The 26485-nt window shown below is 39.5% G+C and overlaps 1 protein-coding gene and 1 long non-coding RNA gene across 3 annotated transcripts in view; both read left to right on the forward strand.

Annotated features, from left to right (window-relative positions):
* LOC132114449 (growth hormone receptor-like) overlaps positions 1–12100 on the forward strand; it is a 34561-nt gene extending 22461 nt beyond the window's left edge. Inside the window, exons 3-10 of one of the 2 annotated variants that reach the window (XM_059522575.1) lie at positions 5072–5204; positions 6308–6474; positions 6565–6743; positions 8314–8467; positions 8593–8683; positions 9026–9095; positions 9784–10041; positions 10072–12100. In XM_059522575.1, the coding sequence (XP_059378558.1) occupies positions 5072–5204; positions 6308–6474; positions 6565–6743; positions 8314–8467; positions 8593–8683; positions 9026–9095; positions 9784–10041; positions 10072–10695 (1676 nt within the window). In that variant the 3' untranslated portion in view covers positions 10696–12100. Of the gene's footprint in view, positions 1–5071; positions 5205–6307; positions 6475–6564; positions 6744–8313; positions 8468–8592; positions 8684–9025; positions 9096–9783 lie in introns of both variants that reach the window. The other variant, XM_059522574.1, reaches the window with a different exon arrangement.
* A 569-nt stretch (positions 12101–12669) lies between these two features.
* Positions 12670–15134, forward strand: LOC132114451 (uncharacterized). Its single transcript, XR_009425324.1, has 2 exons — positions 12670–13559; positions 14208–15134. It is a non-coding gene; the product is annotated as an uncharacterized LOC132114451 (long non-coding RNA).
* Positions 15135–26485: the final 11351 nt, after the last annotated feature.

Here is a 26485-nt window from a genome sequence, read left to right on the forward strand (position 1 = left end):
CATCTTAATTTAAAATTTATCTTAATTTAATTTGTTAAAAAAGACTCGTTTTTATTGGTGTGTAGGTCTATTTATAGGCTAAATGAGCCTATGTCTAGAATGCTGAGATGTTACGATGTCACAGAGGACTTATTTTATTTCTTTATTCCAACTTCCAAGTGGTCTAGTCTATGTTAGTTATGAATAAATAATGTTAAAACGTATAAATGACTCATTATTGACAAAAGGCAAAAGAGTTGTGTGCGTGCGCACATTTAAATAATGTCGGGCTGTAAACGGGTTCGGGCTTTAAAAAAGCTGTCAATCAAAATTTACTTGTCGGGCTCAGGCCGAAACCTGTTGGGCTCGGGTCCTGTCTGGCCTAAATTTTAAGGCCCGATTACAGCTCTAGTGTGGAGCATTCACTCTATCTACAATCTCAGTTAGCAGTGTCAATGAGAGGTAGGTGGCGGTAATGCACTTATAAGTCTGCGATCCGCCATAATGCAAGAAGAAGAAGAATGCTTCATGCGCTTGCCGCTCTGAAGTGCGTTCACAAGAGTTCTAACAGTTCAGACATTGCGTGAATCAGAGGTAAAATATTATATTTGCACAGACTGATAATTTTGTGTCTTTACACATCAATGTATCGTCATGAGCCACAGGTTTTAATTTGGATTTGTCTGAGCATGTTTTTTTTTTACTTTCATTGATTCTGTTACCATTTGCCATGCATTGTACGGCTGAGAGACAGCAACGACTGAAGCTAAAAATCATAATTTGTGTTCTACTGAAGAAACAACGTCGCCTACATCTTGGATGCCATGGCAAACATCTAGATTTCATTTTTGGGTGAACTATACCTTTAAGGCGCATTATGTTTACCAGTAAGAACCATTAGTGTGTTTGCAGTTTTGGAGCAGTGAAAAGGTCACCCTAGGTGACCCTGCAGGAATGGATCTTTCTGAGAGACTTTTTCCCTTGGGATTTTAATCAGGCATAATTTGGAAAGCACTTCCTTTGCATGGTTTTAGAGGTAAAATTTGGCCCCATCAACTTTTACCAATGCTGTAAAATCATGACTTTCTTACACTTTTGAAAAGACATAAACCCATTTTTTTTCAAATATAATTTCTACATGTTGGGTGGCTTATCATGAAGGGTGTATTTTTTAAGCTAAGGAATAAATTTGCATAAAGCTTATTTACTCAAGAGTTGTTTGCTGCTGCACTTCTTTCTCTCTTGAAATGTATTGATTATTTTAGTTGTGTTTTGGACTAAATATTGAACCTCTTTAGATGCGGTTATGCCATGGGTCAGAGGGCTTTTCAAATGTGCTCATTAGTGACTGTGAATGGGTGTGTGTGTGTGTGTGTGTGATTGGCAATTAGTTTTGAGGGACTAGGAGAATGTAGATTACATAACTGCTGCCATATGTGTGCTCATTACTTGTCTTGTTTATTAACCAAGTTGACCCCTTGTTGCTTAGGTAAATTATTTTTTTAAAGTGTTTCTGGCAACAACGACAATGGAAAAACTTGTTTCTACTTCACATTTTAACTTAAAATTTCAATTGAACACCTAAAGGAAAATATTGAGCTTTTAACATTAAAGACTTTCAAATAAAAAGAGCTATCTGTGTAGCTGTTTACCCTTTAACAGCCCATTGACGTAATGAATTATCCAATCACAAACATCTCATTTAAATAAAGAGAAGCTTTCAGTGTTCTTTCATAATTCAGGCTTCCAGAGCAGATGACAGTAAAAGAAGCGGTGAATGGGATGTGTGCGCTTCATTTATATATTTGCCATATGAATAAAGTCATGAGCTCTGGATTTATGTTAAGCCGTTGCTGTTTGTTTTTCATTATTAAGCTCTAAATAAGTTGTAAAGCATATTGGTCAAAATGTTTCCAGAACCAATTACTGTTGAATAAATGTAAAAACAACCAGCTCTCTGTGGATAGTGCATGAATGATAATCATAATGTTCTGTTTCTCTGTGATAAAGGCTTGGAATCCCTGTCTGGTAATGAACACATCCATATGCTAATGGCACATAATGTTCTCATGCTGTTTTTCTCAGAAAGTCCAGGTTTTTTTTCAGATATTTCGAGGTGTCCAAGTGACCTCCTCACACTGAACACATAAAAATAAAGATTTTTTTTTTTTTTTGCTCTTTTGAGAGATTTATACCCATGCATTCTCCTAACCCTTATATATTGCAATATATTGGAAAATATCATGTAATATATTAGGCATATATTCTTATATATGGGATTTAATATTTATTTTTTCCAATATATTGAAAGCGGCAATCATTTGTATATTTTGCAATATATTATATAATATATGTATCATCAATATATTATTCAATGTATTCAAATATATAATATATTAGAAAATAAAAATTTTAAGAAATATATTGGTAAATATATTTTCCTTTCGTAAGGAAAGGACTATCAATAGGAAATATTATTTGCATGTTTTTATGTTTGTTTATATCACCACACAAACATTTATGATGTAACAGTAACTGTTGCAGCTTTCTACATGTCATTGTGCTGTAAACCTTAAACTGAACTATATTTACATTACCATTTTAAAAGTTTGGGTAGGTAAGATCTGTTACTTTAGATCAATTTAATGCATCTTTGCAGAATAAAATAATATTTCTTAAATATAAATGTGTGTGTGTGTGATTGGTTTATCATCTTTACTGTTTGTTTTCTGTTAGTTTAAGGTTCTGTGTTTGAAATGTTCAGTTTAAGTACTTAACACTCTTCAATCTGTAAGGAGTTTGTATTTAATGTAAAACATAAATTATTCATTTATAAGTTCTTTCATGAAATTAACTACAGTTTTCAGAAGGTTTGTTATTTAAAAATAATAAATAATAAAATAAAATTGGCCGGCTGTTTCTCTATTTAAACACAAGTAAATGAACCTGTGTGATTAAAGTAACATTCTGATTTAAATTAAGTGCCAATAATGTGAAGTACGTCTTCTTAGTGCTTACTTCAGGTGCTTCAGTGTCAATAGGGCATAGTGATGCTCACTTTCAAATGAGTTTCACATGGTTCCTGTCTGAATGACGCACAACTGTAACAGCATTCATACAAAAGGCTCACACAACCTTATGTAAGTGCTCTCATAAGTGCACATGTGTAACCAACACTGTGTGAGTTGACACATGCTATTTAGCTTCACTGAAGTACGCATTTTCTTGTAATTCTGCTCTTAAACTGTCATCTTTGCAGGCAAAAGTGCGTCTGCTAAGCAGCTCATAAGCCTGAGCCAATCAATACATTTGCTGGACAGCCAGTGATAAAGGTGCTTTTTCAAGGAGTCCATCAAGATAGTTTAATTGTTGAAATGTGGCCTATTTGTTCAAAGTTTTTTCTGTCTTTCTGTCTGGTCTGGTATCCTAGTTACTGATGGTCTATCTTTGCAGGAAGCTGAGTAAACATCATGTTTTTCATTCACGGAAAACCTTCACCCACACAAGCTGTAGCTTTATTTAAGTTTCTAATCAGAAGGTGTATGCATAAACAACTGCATATTAATTTAGCTATTATTTATAAGTATCTGAAATGGAGTGGGAGGGGGGGTGGGTGAACAGAATAACACAAAGCATTTTGGCTTCATGTCTTTCAAAAACAATGTTAAAGTTCTAACTGAAAAAGAAATGATTTATTTGGTGCGTTTCATTCTGGAACACATGTATAAAAATCCATACTGAATTTCATTAATGATTTGTAACATCTCTTGCGTAGGAATCGTTGGTCAGTACAGGTCCAAAATATTCCCGCCTGCACAACCACATACGCAGATTAGTATTCCACAACTCTGCCAAGCATCTCAATGATAGATGAGCTCTTTTTAATGCATGTACTTTGGCTCCAAAGTTTCAACTCATAGTTCCAACATCATGTGCAAAAACTGCATAACTCACAGCTTGCATAATTATCACAAAAAAAAGTTGTGAAATATCCCCCAACAAAAAAATTATTGCGAATATAATGAGAGATTGTTTTGTAACAAAGGAAAAAAATAAATAATATGTCTGATTTGTTCCTGGTATAAAAGTTTCCTAAACTGACATCTAACACAGTTGAACCTGGTCCCAAAGTTTAAATTTGGCTTTTTTACAGCTGCTCTTGCAACATTTCTTGAGAGCAAATTATGTGTGCCTAAAGACGTTTTTTTTTTTTTTTCATCACCAAACCAAATATTGACCAGGAACAATTTGGTGGTGATAATGTCCCTATCTGTTCTGTCCCCATCCTTTCCGCAGTGGCCCACAAATCATTTGTTCATCTCAGACCTAATCGCTTCCATAGCAAGCTCTTTTATTGCACATGCCGGAATTTTGAGGGGGAGGGAACAGCAATAACAGAGTATTTGGAGTCAGAAAGGAGGAGAGAGAGCATTAGACACTGAGAGGATCCAGAATAACGCTTTAGTGTTTATTAGTGATTGTTTACTTAGCTTTGTGTCATTTTCATATGCTGTTATTTTATGTAATCTGCAGTACACAAAAGGAACATTATGGAAAATCTTCAAGCAATTCTTTTCCATACAACACCAGTTGTATGTGCCATTTTTAATAAAGTGATTTTAAAATAGCTTTGAACTCACACACTTGAGCCACTGGAAATCCCTTCCCAACACGATCAGACCTAGATTTACTCTTACTGTTACATTTCAGAAAGGGATCAACAAAAAACAGTCATAAAAAAATCTTGATACCTTTAGCGGATTTCTTGCCACATGCAAGCTCTGCTGATTTATACTGCATTTAGGAAAGGAGCGAAGAAATAGAGGATGAGAAAATCAATTGCACCCTCCAAGGCTTATTTATGGCTGCGCAAAAGCAGAGGACGGAGAGGACTGCTGGTAAACTTGGCACCAGAGGAGCTCAACTGCAGAGGACAGAACTGACAATGTGCTAAAAGATAACATACACACAGTATATAAAAATAATAATTGATGTTTTTATTTGTTGTTTAAATAATGATATATATACCTGCTTTTCATGCTGTTAATTCATTTTATAGTTTGTTCGTTTTTCTCTTCTTTTCCTGATTCAGATCCAAGCAGAGGACCTCATTTTATGGGCTGCCGCTCCAGAGAGCAGGAGACCTTCCGTTGTTGGTGGAGCGCTGGGACCTTCCAGAACCTCACCGAGCCTGGAGCCCTCAGGGTCTTCTACAAGACAAAAAAGTAAGAGACAAACACTTTAAGACACCAACTATTTAAAAGTTTCAATATTGCAATATTTTTTTTTATATTAATATGATATATTTTAAAACTTTTTACTACCAACCAGTCAAAAATGTGGACTCATGAAGCGTTTTTAATATTTTTGAAAGAAGTCTGTTTTGCTCAAGAAATTTCTTACATTTTTTCTATGTTGAAAACAATGTTTCTTGAGCAGCAAATCAGCATATTAGAATGATTTCTGAAGAATGGAGTAATGGCTACAAATTACATTTTAAAATACATCAAAAAAGAAACCAGTCCTTTAAAATGGTCAGGTTCATCACAATGGTATTGTTTTTACTGTATTTTTGATCAAATAAATGCAGCCTATTCTGATAAATGTTCAAAATGTTTTTGAAAATTGTGTCATTTAGTGGACCATGAACATTTTAAGTAACAATATTATATTAATTTATAATAATGATCTTGTGATGTAAAAAAAAGAATTGCTAAAAGTACAACTACATTATTAGAGATCATAAAAGTAAGTGAAAGTGACGTGACATTCAGCCAAGTATGGTGACCCATACTCTGAATTTGTGCTCTGCGTTTAACCCATCCGAAATGCACACACACAGAGCAGTGAACACACACACACACTGTGAGCACACACCCGGAGCAGTGGGCAGCCATTTATGCTGCAGCGCCCGGGGAGCAGTTGGGGGTTCGATGCCTTGCTCAAGGGCACCTCAGTCGTGGTATTGAAGGTGGAGTGAGAGCTGTACATGCACTCCCCCCACCCACAATTCCTGCCGGCCCGGGACTCGAACTCACAACCTTTCAATTGGGAGTCCGACTCTCTAACCATTAGGCCACGACTTCCCTAGCGTGTATAATAATTATAAAATAATAATCAAATGTTGTTTAAAATGGTTTTAGATTGTATTTATATTTAGAGTATAGCATGTTTCACCAGACTGTATGTTTTAATGTTTTCATTTATAAGTATTTCAAGTTAACTACTCAAATACTCATGTAGTGCAATGTACTGAGGTGTTTAAGATTTATATACATCATATAATTTTGTTTAATATTGTTTTTGTGCTTTATTGAATGGCATCTAGAGCTCTTTCTGAGTGGCAGGAGTGTCCAGACTACACACGTACTGTGGAAAACGAGTGTTACTTCAACAAGACCTACACACAGATTTGGACCTCCTACTGCGTCCAGCTGCGCTCGGTTCCTCAGAACATAACCTATGATGAGGCCTGCTTTACAGTGGAGAACATAGGTCAGTTAATAGCTATGAAACTGCTCCATGGACACGGTTACAGAAATATCAGTGTTGGAGGCCTGACTTAAAATTCTTTGTTTTTTCCAGTGCATCCTGACCCACCAGTTGGGCTGAACTGGACTCTACTGAACGTGAGTCGCTCAGGGTTGCACTTTGACGTCCTTGTGCGCTGGGCTCCCCCTCCATCAGCAGATGTGCAGATGGGCTGGATGAGCCTGGTGTACCAGGTTCATTACCGGGTCAGGAATGCCTCCCACTGGGAGATGGTATGTTGCTAGCACCTCATACTGGAGAAGAATAAAAGAAGAGTGGTTTATGAAAGGTTTAGCATAACCTTGATAAAAAAAAAAAAAGTTACATTAATTTTCAATAATTCAACAGTCACAAGTGTATGCACACTACTTATACCACATGCACATTAGATATTTTTCAGATTTTCATCTCAATATTGTGTGTGGGAGACTCATTTTGATTATAAACCATACACATGCTCTTACTTTAAAGATGATGTAGAAAAGTGATATATGGTCAATAATATTGGGACTATTTATAATTACTTACTCTCTATGTTTTGATAAAAGGTTGTTAAATTAAGTATGAATATGCAAATGCTGCCTAAATAATATAATTCGTATCAATATATTAAAACTATCCTTGGTTATACTTTATTTTACTGTATTCTTGATACAGTGTAATTATACATTTAAGTACTGTGTAATATTAATTAACTACATGTACTGCCTATATGGTAAGGGTTAGGATGAGGGTTTGGTCTAGGGATAGATGCATGCAATAATGTATAATTTACGGTTATTACTGTAGTATTTACAGTACATGTAACATGTAAAAAGGGCACAGTAAAATAAAGTGTTACCTTAACATTTAACATTTTTACCAGCCAATGAGGATTAAATGTTAAGCAGTGCTGTGGCATAAAATAACGTAAACCAAGAGAATCCATCTTTAAAAGGTAGTCTGTGGAGCTCATCAGACCATCACAGAACATTCTGAGGCTGTTTTGCTCTTCCTGTCTCGATGGACTCCCAGGCATTGCAGTGGAGGAAATTGGTTATACCACCCAATTTTGTGTTGGAGACACATTATAAGCCAGTTTTCATCTACTCTTAAAGGGTCACCACTGGTCCAGAGCAGTCATATACAGTATGCTCTGTAATTCAGGGAGATCTTTGCATCTGGCAGGATCTTCAGGAGCTATTTCGGTTTACACTCCCTGACAGCCATGTCCCCCTGTCCTGCCCGGCAATCCTGCTCAGATTGAGCAGACATACGAAAAACCACATTGAGCAACATGTTAAATCACTGTCATATGTTGACAGATCAGAGGGGAATGATTCGCTGTTATAGTTATTCCTGTAGGCCCTCTTCTGAGGTCACATATAAGTACATTTGCTTTTTGGTGTCCTCAAGAGAGTTTCAGTTATAAATTTTACGGATAACTTTTATTGAGGTTCTTGACAGTTATTCTCTTTGTGGGTCAAAATATGGTGCTGAAGCAAGGTTAGTATAAAAGTGCAATGTTACAATACAAAGGAAGGCTTGGAGAAAAACAAATAAATAGTATTGCATTGAAAAAAGTGGCTTTATAGTTGGCTTTAAATGTTGTTTAATTTCCATATCATTGATCCACTGTAATCCATTTTGCAATTTGTCAACTAAATGAATGTTAAATCTTTTTAACATTTCAACACATTCAATTGACAGCCCTGAGAAAATCTTTCTCTCTGAGTAAATGTAATGGCTCACAAATGCTAGTTTATTTCTCAATCCCTTGGTTTGTTCTTTTTTTATTTACTTTTTCATCCTTTCTTATAACAGCTGGATCTGGAGAGTGGCACACAGCAGTCAATCTACGGTTTGCATACTGACAAAGAGTACGAAGTCCGGGTGCGCTGCAAGATGCTAGCCTTTGACAACTTTGGCGAATTCAGTAACAGCATCATTGTGCATGTGGCACAGATACCAAGCAAAGGTTAGTTGATGCCAAGAACTTGACTTGTTGTTTGCACAAAGTGAAAGCAGCTGTACAGGTGAACCATCATTAAACAGTTAAGCAAATTGCTCCAGGGTAAGTAAAGAACATTTTTCTTTGCATAGAATCAATGTTCCCGACGACGTTGGTGTTAATTTTTGGAGTGATCGGAGTGGTGATTCTTCTTGTCCTCCTCATCTTCTCTCAGCAGCAGAGGTGAGATAACTATTTTAAAAACCTACATGTTGTATCTCACAGATATGGTTATATTTCAACCCAGAATCAAAAGGAAGAAAAAATTGAAATTATGTCAGAAATTAGATTATACACAATGCAAATGAACCCATTTTTTAAACCATTAAGATTTAAATTATTTTATTAAATTAGATTTAATATATATATATATATATATATATATATATATATATATATATATATATATATTTGTAATTAGTTTTCATGTTAAGATATAAGCAGGGAAACCCCAGGAGCAACACACAATTACAAATGCATATAATGGTTTTCATTTACAATATTTTGCTCATTTTGTTTTCACAGATTGATGGTAATATTTTTACCACCTATTCCTGCACCTAAAATTAAAGGTATCGACCCAGAGCTGCTGAAGGTAATTTTGCATCAAACATGTACAATTTTAAATGAACGTGTACCTGATCATTTTGTTAATCTTTTAATAAGAATTATATTTGTCTTGTTTTTGCAACTGCAAGTAATTATAATAATGTAATAGAGAAAGTATAGCATGGAAAATGCATTACCTTGTGCGATTTTAATTTAAGAATTAGTCAGAAATTACTACAGCAATTGTCACCAAAACAATGATGTGACTACATGAATAAGTATATTAGGAAGAGTGTTACATAATAATTATTTAAATTGTTGCATTATAAAATTAGACTGAAAAGATTGAGCCTCTGTGCAAACCTAGCATGATTTGCAAAGTGGCACGAATCACTGCAGAACTTGATTGTTTTGAAAAGGTCATAATTGTTGACATGTTGTGGGTGTTCTCCCGTAATTATTAAAACCTCCGGAAAGCTCAGGGACTTGTTAATTAAACAACCCTCGTATTCCATTTTTAGAGCATAATGTAAGAATTAAACAATTAAACTCCACGAGCAATTCGAAAACAAACACACATATGCCAACATATAAATTTAATATTTCTGATGCATGATGATTGGTTTTGAAAATTATTTATTGTATTTTTTTTTCTATCATAGTTTTATTTGATTGTATATGGGACTTGTTTTGTAGGTACTAATAACACCATATATATTTTCCTTAACTGACAGAATGGAAAGCTTGACCAGCTCCATTCTTTGTTGAGCAGTCAGGATATGTACAAGCCGGACTTCTACCATGAGGATCCATGGGTGGAGTTCATCCAGCTGGACCTTGATGACCCTGCAGAGAAGAATGAGAGTTCTGATACACAACATCTGCTGGGCTTGTCCCGCTCAGACTCTTCTCACTTCCTTAATTTCAAAAGTGACAACGAGTCAGGTCGTGCTAGCAGCTGTGACCCAGAAATCCCTAAACCCGTGGACTTGCCTGGCCATTCTGGACGAGGAGATAACCACCCTTTGGTTTCCAGAAGCAGCTCATCCATCCCTGATCTTGGCATCCAGCAGACATCAGAAGTTGAGGAAACGCCCATTCAAACACAACCCACTGTGCCCAGCTGGGTTAACATGGACTTTTATGCCCAAGTAAGTGATTTCACACCAGCAGGAGGAGTGGTGCTTTCACCTGGACAACTGAACAGCTCTCCGGTGAAAAAGAAGGAAGAAGAGAATGAGAAGAAGATACAATTCCAGTTGGTTTCCAATGGAGCCTACACCTCAGAGAACACATCCAGGCTGCTTTCTGCCGATATGCCACCCAGCCCTGGTCCTGAGCAGGGGTACCAAGCATTCTCAACCCAAGCTGTTGAGGGGAACCTCTGGAATGGTGAGTACCTGGTGTCCGCCAATGATTCCCAGATGCCGTGCCTGGTTCCTGAAGCTCCTCCGGCCCCCATACTGCCACCAGTATCAGACTATACTGTAGTGCAGGAAGTAAACGCCCAGCACAGCGTCCTCCTGAATCCTCCTTCCTCACAGCCCGTGATATGCCCTCACAGCCCAAACAAACATCTCTCCGCAATGCCAACCATGCCCATGGGGTACCTCACCCCAGAACTCCTGGGAAACCTGAACCCATGAAGGAACTAAAAAGCACAAAATTCATGGTCTTGTTGTACCTTTTCACTGCTGGAAACCAAAGTTGCATGAATGGCGTGACAGTTGATGGAAATTCCATTTTGATTGGGAATTCTGCACATGAATTTTCTGTAATATATGCAACAAAATGGAACAAGCTTAAAACATTTATTTTCTGTCAGCTGTTGCAGCAGTGATATGGTAGCTCACCGGGAAATTTTAAATGTGCTTTCAATTTACAATCAGAAACAGCTGGTTACATGCAAAAAAAAAAAAATCTATAAAAATCACTACAGATATACGCTCGCTTGCTGTGTCTGAGAACCGTTTTGAAAATGTGTTTATCTTATTACAAAGTTACAGATCTAGAGCAACTGTGGCATTGGGATGAAGAGTTGACTAAATTAATTCAAACATATCTTTATAAAAAATTGTTTACACAGGTGAAAGATGAATCACTTTACTCTGATTACATCAACCCAGATTTGCTCATATATGGTATATTAAATATATTCCATTGCTTCATATCAAGGTTCCTGAATTATTTCGTTTTGTGGACGAGTCAGTATATTTTCTCAAGTCTCCACACAGCCTTGATCTTAAGGGAACCTGCTTCCCCAGATTTATGGGAGCCATTTTGAGCGCTGCATCCTTTCTGCACACTTTATCTTCTGCCACATCCAGATGGATAAACTCAGCAAATTTACTTTTTTAATATGCTAAATATGATTGTGGTGCAAATGTGTATTTTAGCATCACTATATATGACTGTAATATTTGCCATCATTACTAGAAAAGGTTAAGACGAGTTTTTGTAATGATAATAGCCCACTGAACAAGGTGTTACCTTGTTCAAAAAGTGAAAAAAATACATTTTTATTTGTATGTGTTCAGGGGAAATGTCAAAAACAAAGTGCTTATAGAGTCTTTGCTGTGCAATGCAGACTGTATGGCAAGTTTTCTTATATGTTATCTTTGTACATGTAGCAGTTTTATATTGATGAAGACACTATAAATGTATACATGCATTTACAATGAGAGTTACACTACAGAATAGCTGGGAAAGATGTGCCAATTTTTGGACTTGTTTAATTAGAAAAAGACTTGCAATTAAGTAAGGCTACAATTCTTGCCTGGACAATGAATTAAGTGATGTCCTCTAGAAACAGCAAATTATTGTGCACCATGGCCTCTACACAGGGACAAAAGCTGCTTTTAAGTAGAGCTATTTTATGAAATCATGCATTATAATAACTGGAGAATTAAAAACTATCTTTTTTATTTACAACCATAGAGTGTTAAGATTTGTCAAGCCACATATTGGAAACCCATTTGGTGAAATTCTCACAGATGTAATTCTATGTTCTTGATAAGTTTGTACAGAAAAAGTACTGCTTGTTAAGTTTTATACAGTAGATGAGCTTATATTGAGCACTTTGTGACGTTCTCTGTTTTTAGAGAAACACAGTGGAGGTATATGATGGTGAAGAAGGAGACTATGATGCTTGAATATTGGGTCCTATTTGTTTTAGGTGTCTGTTGTAGTTACAGTGCCTTCCAAAAGTGAATTATTTTTTTATTTTTTTTTGCTGATTTGGAGTTACATTTATTTGTGCCCCAATCTTTTACATGTATACTAAAGGTATTCAGACAGTCTCACAAACCATTTCTTGCTCGGTGAATTGTTATTAATTCTTAATATTGCATATACCAACAGTATAGCTAAAGAAATAGTTTAACCCACAATGACAATTCTGTTTATTTTTAAATATATTCATCATGCACATTTTTGTTTCCTCATTTACAAAGACAGTGAACCATGATTTTAAGCTTCAAAAATTACCCAAATAGAAATTCATCAATACGACTAGTGTCTGATGTCATTTGAAAGCTTTGTGTGATGAACAAACCAAAGTTTAAGCTGTTATACTGTGATAATCTTCAGCTCCATTAGTCTGGGGCATAAGTAAAGTCCAGTTTGTAAATCGAATCAAATCCTATTTTGTTCACTAAAACAGACTCACAAGAACAACTAGTTCACTCATCCAGTCTTTGAGTTCAACTCATCGACTTACTGATTTGGTCTCTGCAGTTCCAGGATGCATACGATTACTTTTGTTGCCATTTTCAAAGCTTGATCAACCTACTGTGAACTGATATAGTATAGGAAATAGCAATGAGAATATTTACCAAAAGTTTCCTTTTTGTGTTCCATGAAAAAAATAAAATAAATAACAGCATACAGGTTAAGAACAACATGAGCGTGAGTAAATAATGACAGAATATTCAGTTTTGAATCAACTGATCTTCATAAATAGCTTCATGTAATTTGCTATTTACAGACATCACAGAACTAGGCTGATGTTCTGCCAGATCTGCACAGATGCCACGAGCAGAACCTGCTTGTAGTGCACCCTTTGTGGTCAGTTTTTCCCATTTATATGTGAAAGGTCTAAATTGTGCTGTTACTTTCAACCTGCGCATAGTTTAACATTTCTTTAGTTTTCTGCTATAGTTCACACGTAAAATGTGGAGTTATTTTATCATCTCATTTCCAGAGTTTTGTTTACTGAGAAAAATGTATTTAAGTTCTTTAAATACAAAACATGTTTAAATTGATTTTGGAAGGCATTGTATGTGCTTTTATAACTCAGGCTAATCAAATATATTGTTTGATTTAATAATTTATTTAGTACAATTTGAATGCTTTGTTTTACCGCAGTAGAATGAAGTGCCATAATTATGATGATAAGCCTTTGTTATTATGCGAACACACAGATACACCTAAGACAATGGGACCAAAAACTGTTGAACAATGAGCCAGAGGGAAGGACTTGATGCTGAAATTCATATTAGATATATATATTGTGACGAGTCAGCTGCCTCCCCCCTGATTGTCACCGGCACCCCGTCCAAAATCGCCGTCCTTCACCAGGCTCCCGACTGGAGTGGGTGTGTGCTGGACGAGTCTGAAGGAAATGGAGCCTCATCACCGCCGCTGTTTAAAAGCCCAACGCGCCTCTCCTCGAGAGACCGGTCTCTTCCCCGTGCATGCACACTGGTGTCCTTGTGGGTCCAGGAAGGGTGCGTTGAGGGACTCCCGCGCCACCAGAGACGTGAGCTGCCGGACCCGCGATCCGGATAGGAACCGCACCCGTTTACACGGCCGTCGGGCCAGGATGCCGGGCCGTCCATCCCCTTCCAGCGCCGCGGCCAACGAGAGTGATGCGGCCGCTTGAGGAAGCCGCCGCCCCTCGCGCCCCGGACCGAAGATGGGAGCGGCCGCCGGACTTCGCCCCTTGCCTGGACCCTTCCTCCATGAACACTGCCCGACCCACACGAACCCTGCAGCATGACGAGGACACCAGATTCCCTGTTGTTTTGGACACTCTCCCCCTTTGGCCACTCTTATTCCCTGTTTTATTTGATTTCTGTTATTAAAAGCCTCGCCGAGGCCTTACGACACGCCCACTGTGTCTGTCTTGTGCTCCTCCCGTCACAATATATATACATAGTGTAGATATTGGTGTAGAGAAAAAATGGTACAGTAGAAAGTATTTAGCTTTCTCTTATTTTGAAAATGAGCTGGAGAAGAAAAAAAAACAATTAAAACATTTACTTTTGTATTATGACATGCAGAAATATAAAGTATTTAATATGATATATTTAGACCGATTTGAATGGCCTACACTTTATGTGCCTCCACACACACAGAACAGGACATAAGCTAAATCAGTAAGTTTAAAACATAAATGAGGAGTAATGATTTCACTTGAGAAGTCCTGCATGTTTATTATGTGTATATATGATTAGTGGGCCTATACATGATGTAGTCAATCTTAACACTGTGCTAAGCAATGTGCCATTCTTTTATATGTAAAGATATTGCCTTACTGAGAAATATCAAGTATTATACAACTCTTCTGCTGCTGCCATTGCTGTGAAACCAGCATGTTCATGTTTTAATAGAAATGTCTTAAGCTGTCATGATATGTGGTGTATGATATGTATTTTGTTACATATAATGTACTTCTGCTGTTTGTTGCGTTTCCTGAAGTGCTGCTCCTCTCTATTACCTTCTCATGTAGCATTTTCCTATGAATCTCCATCTTTTGCAAAATTCTTAAAATGCATAGGCAGTTAAATGTCTGTACAAGCAAGTTGATAAATGTACATGATATATAGACATGCTATTACATTTAATCTTCTGTATGGTTAGTCTTGTATGTGACTAGATATTTTTGGAGCAGTGTATTTGCCTTACGGATGCACACCGCTGAGCATTACTGAGACATTATAAAGAACTTGATTCAGGTTTGTTATTGAAACATTTGTACAGTTTGCTATTGGAATTGGTTGAATTCATCAAACCTCAAATCACTGTAATTTTCAGCATTTGCCTTGTTCTGTTTTCTTCAGTTTAATAAAGATGGCCTCAAACTGTTTGATTTCCTGTGGCTGTATGCTGTTGGTTGTTTCATTTTTTATTTAAAGACATGGACTGTTAAGTTAATCTTGGTGCACGTAATATTAGTATATTATTCTGGCTGAATGTGTACTGTGCGCTTGGGAATGACTGTGAAAATATATGTTCCAGCGTTTTAGGCATCATTTCCCTCAAGGTGAAGACAAACTGGTAAAAATAAACAGAAATAGCCCTGAACATAAGATTGATTGTATGGAAGCATATGGGTAGCAATATTCAATTTGGAATGTAATATGCAAAATGACAATGCAATATGTAAAATGGCAATGCATTTCTGTATTTACATTTACATTTTCCAATACATTTGTGGAACGTTTGGTGCAAAATGAAAATGAAATTACATAATTTCAATTTGCAGTTTCACACACCAGTTTTAATATGTAAAATGAATAGTAAATTTAACGCTTTATAAGTTGCAAAATTAAAATGAAAATGTATTACAGAAATGATTAGATATGTATAACATGTTCAAGCAAAAACTGTGTCAAAATTATCATTTAAATGCTATTTTTCTTAATTGCATTAACACTCACAGTCAAGACACTTACGCCGCCTTCACACTGGCAGTTGAAATCAGCTCCGATACGGCTACACCGCTGAAAAGTATCGGAAAGCTTCAGAAGCGAGTAGAACGAAAAGGCGGAGAGATTAGAATGATTGATAATGTCTGTATCTGAATGTGCAGTACTCTATGATCTCTCTAATGAGGGTTATAGAGATATCAATCGGAAGGCTGCTGCTCACACTCACAGTCAAGACACTTACGATTGCATTTTCATTCAATGTCCCGCAATGAATGTAGCAAAATTCAATGTTCACATTGAAAATGCATTCCGAGCCGATCACGTGTCCGCCCCCTCCCGCCATGTCAATCACTGCGTGAACAAGGCGGGGCTTGCAGAAGGTCAAGAGACTCAAGACTCAAGAAGAGGATTCAAGTGAAAGAACATGGACAAGACAGTTGGTCCGTGTACGTTTTGATAATTTTGGTTTATGGTTTTAATATTTCATCTGTTTTCATCTGATTGGTCGAATCGCTCCACCTTCAGCTCGTTCTTTTCATTCTTTCAGACAGAATAAGAGTCAGTGCATGTACGGCACTGTAATGTCTGAAACCACCGCTCACTGTTAATTAGCATAATATTTGAATCAGATGTAGCTGGGCACATAATTCGGCTCGGAATGCATTTTCAATGTGCACATTGAATTTTGCTACATTCATTGCGGGACACTGAATGAAAATGCAATCGTAAGTGTCTTGACTGTGAGTGTTAATGCAATTAAGAAAAATAGCATTTGAATGATAATTTTGCCACAGTTTTTGCTTGAACATGTTACACATATCTAATTTCTGTAATACATTTTCATTTTAATTTAGCAACTTATAAAGCGTTAAAATTAGTATTCATTTTACATATTAAAACTAGTAAAACTAGTGTATGAAATGGCAAATGAAAATTGTGTAATTTAATTTTCATTTTCCACCAAATGTTGCACAAATGTATTGGAAAATGTAAATGTAAATACAGAAATGCATTGCCATTTTACATATTGCATTCTCATTTTGCATATTACATTCCAAATTGAATATTGCTACCCATATGCTTCCATATGTTTGTGAACAACAACTGAGAAAAATCACGTCATGCCCTGATGTCACGTGTCATTATGGGATTTTTAGAGACTTAGGTCTCTGCAGAGCAAAAGTGGGCGTTTATCACCATGTGGGTGTTTTCAAACTGCTGGGTGTTTCTAAATCATGCAATCTAAATGATCCCCCTTACCCAACCCCACCCCTTAACCTAACATCACTATGAAGTCAACCAATCAGATGGTGTAAAAACACCCTGATCTGATAACTCCCATTACTTTACTGCAGAGACCTATACTTGGATTTTTACGGGTTATGTGTGAAAGCAAGCACATATCCCGGGTAATCACTGGCAGTGTGAAAGTGCAAAATCTAGTGACCCAGGAACAATTGCCGGAACACTTTACCCATGTATTTTCTGGAATGGCAGTGTGAAAGTCAAATGCCCTTTACAAAAAAGGTTAAACGATGTTGGAGGAGAAAATGAGATGGAGTTTTTCGACCCTACCCTACCTTTCTGAACCAGACGAAGAGTTAACTGCACATGACCTTTCCAACGGAATTATGTAATACATAAACTGAAGATGCACATGTTCAAAAAGAGCTAGAGCAAAACAAGCATTTATGGTTAAAAAGAACATAAATATTATTTTTTTAAGTAAATGACCGATGGTTTGGCTAGATAAGTCACTTATACCTTGGTTGGGATCATGTAGAGCCCTTTGAAGCTGCCCTGAAACTGCAATTTGGATCTTCAACCATTTGCTTACTGTTGAAGTCCACTATATGGACCAAAATACTTGGATGTTTTACTCAAAAACCTTAATTTCTTTTTGACTGAAGAATGAAAGACATGAACATCTTGGATGACATTGGAGTGAGTAAATTATCAAGAATTTTTCATTTGAAAGTGAATTAATCCTTAAATATGGTACATATTCTTTACTATTTCTGTGGTCTGCCACACTGTAGATGGATATGACACTTATGATATGAATAAATGAATCATCTTAATTGCACAAAGGTAATATCCAGTTCACGCACATCAGGAAGTTATTTTCATTCTTATTTCACAGGCTTTTAGTGGAAAACAGGAACAAATTGTAACCCACAGCACAAGGGGTCCATTAGTATGATGTTAGCATGATGTGTGTGACAGACTTACTTAACTACATCACTGAGAGCCATGCTGTGGAAAGGGCCTGATGCATTATGAAAGCCAGGTCAACACCACCGAAGCTTTAATGTACTGCGAACGAGGGGAAGAGCAGGCGTCCAGCAAGTACAAGATAGAAGCTCTCCGGTCTCTGCTAAGTAGATACAGAAGCAGCAGGACCCTAGCTGATAGCGAAAGCAGATCAGGCAATTTGGCGAATGGTGTGTACTTAGCAACACTGCATGAGGCTGATTGAATCTGTGCAGCCCACTCTCACAGTCCGCCTCTCAGGACATTGTAAGTAATTCGCCATGAGTCTCTGCTCTCTTGCATTGGATCTTCAAGCCAATTAAGCCTATCAAAACCTCCCATCCTGACCATTTATTGCCTCTACTGGCTTGTTGACCTTTTGTGATGTATGCTTTGAACTGGAGGTTTGAGTCTCAAGGGCATCTCAATGGCTGTTAAAACGATCAAGGGAACTGCTTTCTTTATCTTTTGCTACAAAAGTTTCAAGGTCAAATTATTGCTTTTCCACACACAAGCCACAGTAAATCGAGTGGAAATCGAGGCAAAAATCGTGCAGTGAAACGTTATTCCAGCCATTAGTCTGCAACTGAGAGGCACATATGCTGTCCTGCTATAAATACTGCAAGTGATTTTTCAGAAGGTGTTTGCGTGGCAGTGGTAAAAACGCTGATTTCTCCTTCACTTTCTCTTTACCTGTGTTTTCTGCCAGGATACTATGTCTAAGTTGCACGTGCATGGCAAAGGACATTTGTGTGTCTAACCGGATCTAAAAGGAAACACACTGCAAACAGCAGCAGGTCTGTGAGAAAAATTCTGGAGAGGCTCTCAAAGGGAACAAGTATAGGTCTCAAAGGGAAAGCAACGTGGACGAAAGCTGAATCAGTGCGCGCGCGCCATCTGTCGGTGAAAATTCGGAATGACGTAAACAGCGGAATGAACAGTAACAGGTTTTTTTTAACAGATTATTGTTATATTTGCCCTTTAATAATAATTTTATAAGTGTATCTAAATAGAATATGAAGTATATAATAAAATACGTTGAAAATTATAAAATATTATTATAATATTTAGGTTACACTTTATCTTAAGGTGTCATATAGTTGCAATGTAATTACGCAAGTTCTAAGTAGGACGTGTAGCCTTCTTATGGGGTTAGGGTTATCTATTATTAATAAAGTGTTACCAATAGTTATTTAATTATTTTTTAAAAATGGTATATTATATATTATAAATTAATTCATATTAATACCATGTATTTATAAGTCATCGGTTAAATTAAATAAAAAAATAATAAATGAAATTAATTATTTAGTAATAATACATGAATTAAATCATGTAAATTTGCGTTTATATATATATATATAATATCATATATGATATTATATATATATATATATATATATATATATATAATATCATATATAGTATCTAAATACATTATTTTTTTAAATGTTAAAATTATTTTAAAATGAAAAAAAGGATATATTGATTTAAATGATAAGACAAATAATTGTATAAATTATTTTATAATAATGTATTTATAAGTAATCAATTAAAATCAATACATTTAAATAAAATACATTAATAAATAAATTAACTTAAGTCATCAGTCAAAATGTACAATTTCAAATTACTGGTAGGATAGTTTGTGTCTGTTGCATATATGTTATGTATAAAAATCAAAGTAAAGTTCACTCACAGTTCAGTTAATGAGTGGGTAGAGATTTTTTTTGAAAACTTTATTTGAATTTATCTAAGTAACATGTTTCTCTCTCTCTCTTTCCAGGAAAACCTCATTAATATGTCAAATGTTTCAAATATTTTTTTCCCAAGATACCAATGACCTAACCTTTTTCCAGTTACTCTAATAAATTTTTATTAAAAATTACAGTTTTGTTCATTTCCCTATGATCCATTAATATTTGTGTAATGCCAAGTATGAACAGATATAGATTGTAAAGTAGTGCATTGCAATTTAATGAAATAATTCAACAGTGTTTGGTCCTGTTTAGAAACCTTTAAGATCAGAATCTCTCCACCTACTTTACCAGCTCCATCTCCAAACTGAAAAAACTAAAACATCTTTCTGAATAACAGAAAAAAATATTTTAATACCCCAGATTTTAATATAGTATAGCTTTGGGTATAGCAAGAGTTGCCCTCTGCTCGATGTGGCATAACATCACAAAGGCACCACTAGCGCATAGTTTTCACACCTGCTTTCATAAAGGCCGCATAAAGCATTTAAAGGTAAAAAGACACTAACATGATGAACATAACTGGTTGGTAAACCGTGATCTCTGGGTTTTGCACTTTGTGGGTGAAGTCTGTGTGTTACGCGTCAGCACTGATTAGTTTGTGGGCGTCTCCGTTAATTGTCATCAGCAACAGCTGTCACTCATTACTCATTCCTATATATTGGTTTGTCTAGCATCTTGTGTTCGTGAGAGTGTTGTTTCATGTTTGTAACCTATGCCTTGCTTTCTTGTGTGTTTCTGTGTTGGTTGTCCGTGTCTCCCCGAAACCCCGTCCACTCTACGCAACCCACCACCAAGCAACACCACTTACCTTCGGCTCGCTTCCCCGCAGTTCCTGTGTCACCCTCTCCTGCTGCCAACTCACCTCCGCCTTCCGGATTCGTCATTCCTCACCACCATCTTGGATTGTGCATTCCTCCCAGCGTTATTTGTGTCTCAGTTTTGTATTGTCTCATTGTCTTCATTAAATCTCATTAATCCCGCACTTGCTTCCTGCCACTCCTTCACCCAGTCGTTACAGAACGCTCTCACCAACCATGGAAGCAGCGAGCACCACTTCACTGTCTGAATTCATTCACCACAGCGTCAACCGCATGGATCAGCAGCAGGAGAGCATCGTGAACACCGGACACGCAATCCAAGCGCTGGTGACACAGGTGTCTGAGCTCACCCAGCAGGTTCATCAACTCACCTCTCCCACTGCGCCGCCTGCGCCGCCCATCCGCCGGGAGACCTCCCAGGACCACTTCCGGCCAGAGCCGCGACTTCCGGCACCACAGAGTTACTCCGGTGAGCCAAACTTTTGCAAGACTTTCCTTAACAAATGTTCCATGCATTTTGCATTGCAGCGCCGCACCTTCGTGACAGAGGAGTCCAAGGTTGCGTTTGCTCTTACCCTACTCTCTGGCAGGGCCGCCTTATGGGGGACGGCGGTGTGGGAGAATCAACATCCATGTTGCTCCTCGTTCCACTCCCTCTCCGAAGAGATGAAACGGGTCTTCAATCGAGCCGCGGCCGGCAGGGAGGCCGCTCACCAGCTCTCGGGCCTGAAACAAGGAAAATCATCAGTGGCGGTCTATTCCATTCAGTTCCGCAGCCTGGCGGCCGCGTGTCAGTGGGACGAGGCGGCGCAGTGGGATCGATTCCTGCATGGGCTGGCCGACCGTGTTCAAAAGGAGATCTACCTCCTCGAGCTGCCCCCAACGCTCAACGGCCTAATCGACCTGGCCCTTCGGGTGGACACTCGGATTAACTGCCTGGGTAGACAAGTCAGTCCTACACGCCATTATGTCTCTCTGGAAAGGGGCCGCTCGAGTCGAGAGAACATGGTTGGTCCCATCTACGATCACGAACCCATGCAGGTGGGTAGAGCTCGGCTTTCCCGGAGGGAGAGAGAGCAGCGGAGGTCCCAAGGACTGTGTTTATATTGCGGTTGCTCAGAGCATTCCATCCATTCATGCCCGGTAAAAGAGCCAGCCCGGTAGCAAGTTTGAGGCTACTATCAGGTGGGATCTCCGCCGGGAAGTCCTCAACCACATCATCGACTCTCCTTCCGGTGAAACTGCGGTGGGAGAAACACACTCACGACTGTCACGCCCTTCTGGACTCTGGGGCCGAAGGTAATTTCATTGACTCTCTCCTTGCACGTCACTTGAACCTTCCTGTGTCTCATCCCATCCATGTCACCGCACTCAATGGCCAGGAACTGCCACACGTAACCCACTACACTGAACCCATCACTCTGCTCACCTCAGGCAACCACAGTGAAACCATATCCTTTTACCACATGGACTCCCCTGTAGCTCCCATTGTTTTAGGTCACCCCTGGTTAATCAAACATAATCCACGAGTGGATTGGGGTTCCAACACTGTCACCTTGTGGAGTGAAAGTTGTCATGAGTCTTGTCTGGTTTCTGCTTGTCCTGTTGTGCCTGTTTCTGTCTTTCAGAAAGAGACCATGGTTTTATCAAACGTGCCCGCAGAGTACTTGGACCTGAAGGAGGTGTTCAGTAAGTCCCGTGCTGCTTCTCTTCCTCCGCATCGTCTCTACGACTGTGCTATAGATTTAGTGCCAGGTAAGTCTCCGCCTAAAGGCAAACTTTACTCTCTTTCTATTCTGGAGAGGGAGGCCATTGAGAAATACATTTCTGATTCCTTGGCATCGAGGTTTATCCGCCCTTCCTCTTCTCCAGCGGGGGCGGGATTCGTTTTTGTGGGTAAGAAGGATGGTTCTCTGCGACCTTGTATTGACTACCGATAGCTGAACAACATCACAATAAAGAACACCTATTCATTACCGTTGATGTCTTCAGCTTTCGAGAGGTTACAGGGAGCATCCGTATTCACAAAATTGGATTTACGCAACACTTATCATTTGGTCCGCATCAGGAAGGGGGATGAATGGAAAACCGCCTTTAACACCCCTAGAGGGCACTTTGAATATTTGGTGATGCCGTTCGGGCTCTCCAACTCGCCAGGGGTTTTCCAAGCACTCGTTAATGTTGTGTTGAGAGACATGGTAGATCAGTCATATATGTTTACCTGGATGACATACTGATTTTTTCTTCATCTCTCCAGGAACATGTTCAACACATCAGAAGAGTGCTCCAGAGATTACTCGAGAATGGGCTTTTTGTCAAGGCGGAGAAATGCGTATTCCATGCACAGTCTGTTCCCTTCCTAGGGTATATCGTCTCATCCGAGGGAATACGTATGGATCCTGACAAAGTTAAGGCTGTGATAGATTGGCCATCTCCAGATTGCCGTTCGGGCTCTCCAACTCGCCAGGGGTTTTCCAAGCACTCGTTAATGTTGTGTTGAGAGACATGGTAGATCAGTCATATATGTTTACCTGGATGACATACTGATTTTTTCTTCATCTCTCCAGGAACATGTTCAACACATCAGAAGAGTGCTCCAGAGATTACTCGAGAATGGGCTTTTTGTCAAGGCGGAGAAATGCGTATTCCATGCACAGTCTGTTCCCTTCCTAGGGTATATCGTCTCATCCGAGGGAATACGTATGGATCCTGACAAAGTTAAGGCTGTGATAGATTGGCCATCTCCAGATTCCAGTAAGGCCCTACAGCGGTTTCCGGGGTTCACCAATTTCTATCGATGTTTCATTCGTAATTTCAGCCAACTAGTCTCACCTCTGACGGCCTTGACCTCCCCCAGTACTCCGTTCAGGTGGTCGAAAGCAGCCGAAACTGCATTTACCAACCTCAAGAGCCGCTTCGTTTCGGCTCCCATCCTTGTAGCCCCTGATCCCACACGGCAGTTCGTGGTAGAGGTCGACGCATCAGAGGTGGGGGTAGGAGCAGTTCTTTCCCAACGTGCTGCCTCGGACGATAAGATGCATCCCTGTGCGTTTTTCTCTCATCGGTTATCTCCTGCTGAACGCAATTATGACATTGGTAACAGAGAATTGTTGGCCGTCAAATTAGCTTTAGAGGAGTGGCATCACTGGTTGGAAGGTTCAGGGGTACCTTTCATTGTTTGGACCGATCACAAGAATTTAGAGTACATTAGAACTGCCAAAAGACTCAATTCCAGGCAGGCTCGGTGGGCACTTTTTTCGGGCGTTTTGATTTTACTCCGCGTACCGCCCGGGTTCCAAAAATGTCAAACCCGATTCTTTGTCACGTCTTTTTGATCCCTCCGCCCGCCCGGTGACTCCTGAGTGTATTTTACCTGAGAAAATAGTTGTCTCAGCACTCGTATGGGAGGTCGAATCAAAGGTCAAGACGGCCTTAGAAGGGGTAACGCCTCCGCCCGGTTGCCCACCGAATCGTTTATTTGTGCCGGAAGAGTTACGGTCCGAAGTTATTCAGTGGGGTCACTGCTCTAACGTTGCTTGTCATCCAGGGATAAGCCGAACCAAGGGGTTAGTTAAACAATGATTCTGGTGGCCACTTATGGCTCGTGACGTCCACGATTTTGTTTTGGCTTGCTCAGTTTGCGCCAGTGGTAAGTCGTCTAACCGGCCTCCTGATGGGCTTCTTCAACCGCTGTCTGTCCCCTTCGAGACCCTGGTCACATATCGCACTAGATTTTGTTACCGCCCTCCCGCCCTCTAATGGCATGACGGTCGTTTTGACCGTAGTGGACCGGTTCTCGAAGGCAGCACATTTCATTCCCTTGCCCAAATTACCGACAGCCAAGGAGACAGCGGTCACTGTCCTAGACCACGTCTTTCGGTTACATGGCCTCCCGGTAGATGTGGTTTCTGACAGGGGATCCCAATTCATATCCAAATTTTGGAAAGAATTTTGTAAGTTGCTGGGAGCGACGGTTAGCCTGTCTTCGGGTTATCATCCCCAGAGTAACGGGCAGTCTGAGCGAGCCAACCAAGATTTAGAGAGAACGTTGCGATGTTTGGTCTCCAAGAATCCTTCTTCTTGGAGCCAACAACTCTCTATGGTGGAGTACGCTCAAAATTCGTTACCAGTGTCAGCCACGGGCCTCTCTCCGTTTCAGTGCAGTTTAGGTTACCAGCCACCAGCTTTTCCTAGTCTGGAATCTGAAGTCGCGGTCCCCTACGCTCATGCTTTTGTCCAGAGGTGCCACCGCACCTGGACCAGAGCCCGCGAGACTCTGCTTTGGATGAGGGAGCGCACTAAGGCCAAGGCCGATCGCCACCAGTCAAAGCCTCCCGTTTACGTCGTGGGTCAAAAGGTGTGGCTTTCTACGAACAATATTCCTCTCCGTTCCGTTTCTAATAAATTAGCTCCCAAATTCATTGGCCCGTATACTATCACCAAGATCATTAGTCCGGTGACAGTCCACCTCAAACTACCTCCGGCATACAGGAGGATATATCCCTCCTTCCATGTGTCCAAAATTAAACCCGTGTTTTATTCACGTATTAATCCGCCTACCCCGGTTCCCCCGCCGCCGCGTCTCGTAGATGGGGAACTGACTTATTCGGTTAATCGTATTCTGGACTCGAGACGGAGGGGACGAGGATTCCAGTACTTGGTGGACTGGGAAGGTTACGGTCCGGAGGAGAGGAGTTGGGTACCTGCTAGGGACATACTGGTTCACTCCCTTACTGATGATTACAATCAGCAGGTAGGCCCTTCTGGGAATTCCAGGAGGCGTTCGTAGAGGGGGGGGGGTACTGTCATGGTTGGTAAACTGTGATCTCTGGGTTTTGCACTTTGTGGGTGAAGTCTGTGTGTTACGCGTCAGCACTGATTAGTTTGTGGGCATCTCCATTAATTATCATCAGCAACAGCTGTCACTTATTACTAGGGGTGCTCCGATCACGATCGGCCGATCGTTAATGCGCATCTCATCAGTAAAGCCGGTTCGCTAATCAACGGTAAATTATCTCAGGTGCGTGGTTTCACATTGAGCAGCTGTTAAATGAGAAGATGCGCAAATAAACGCTGAAAATGAACGTGGATTTGCGCAGCTTCTCAGTTAACAATGGCTCTGTGTAGTAACAGCTGCTCTATGTGAAATCACGCACCTGATGGAATTTACCGCTGATTAGAGAACCGGCTTTACTGACTAGATGCGCATAACGATCGGCCTATGGTGATCGGAGCACCCCTACTTATTACTCTTTCCTATAAATTGGCTTGTCTAGCGCCTTGTGTTCCTGGAACCCCGTCCACTCTACGCAACCCACCACCAAGCAACACCACTTACCTTCGGCTCGCTTCCCCGCAGTTCCTGTGTAACCCTCTCCTGCTGCCAACTCACCTCCGCCTTCCGGATTCGTCATTCCTCACCACCATCTTGGACTGTGCATTCCTCCCAGCGTTATTTGTGTCTCAGTTTTGTATGGTCTCATTGTCTTCATTAAATCTCATTAATCTCGCACTTGCTTTCTGCCACTCCTCACAACTCCTCGTTACAATAACACACTCTCAGAAACAATCAGACACTGGAAGTTTGGTTGTAATATTACAGATTTAACCTAAATAAATAAATAAATCAAAATCTAGTGCACATGTTGTCATTTAGATGTATGCGAGTTATATATCTTCCTTCTAACAATAACCAATTTGCAAATTTTTCCAATTTGCATGCTAAAGTCCAGTGCTGTAACAGCTGTACTGAACTTTTCACCTAGTGTGTTTCATGATTGGTGGCTCAACGGCTGCCTGACCACAGTCAGCCTGGGTCAGGTAGTGATGGTGGTGATGGTGGGAGCCAGCATGCCTGTGTCTCTCCATCCCCTCGGCCACGCTGTTCTTCCTCTACTGGTGTATTCTCATCTGTGCTTTTCTCGCAGTGTTCAAGTTGCAGTGAACTCTGTA

Source organism: Carassius carassius, chromosome 34, assembly GCF_963082965.1.
Source record: "Carassius carassius chromosome 34, fCarCar2.1, whole genome shotgun sequence".
NCBI classification, from domain to species: Eukaryota; Metazoa; Chordata; class Actinopteri; order Cypriniformes; family Cyprinidae; genus Carassius; species Carassius carassius.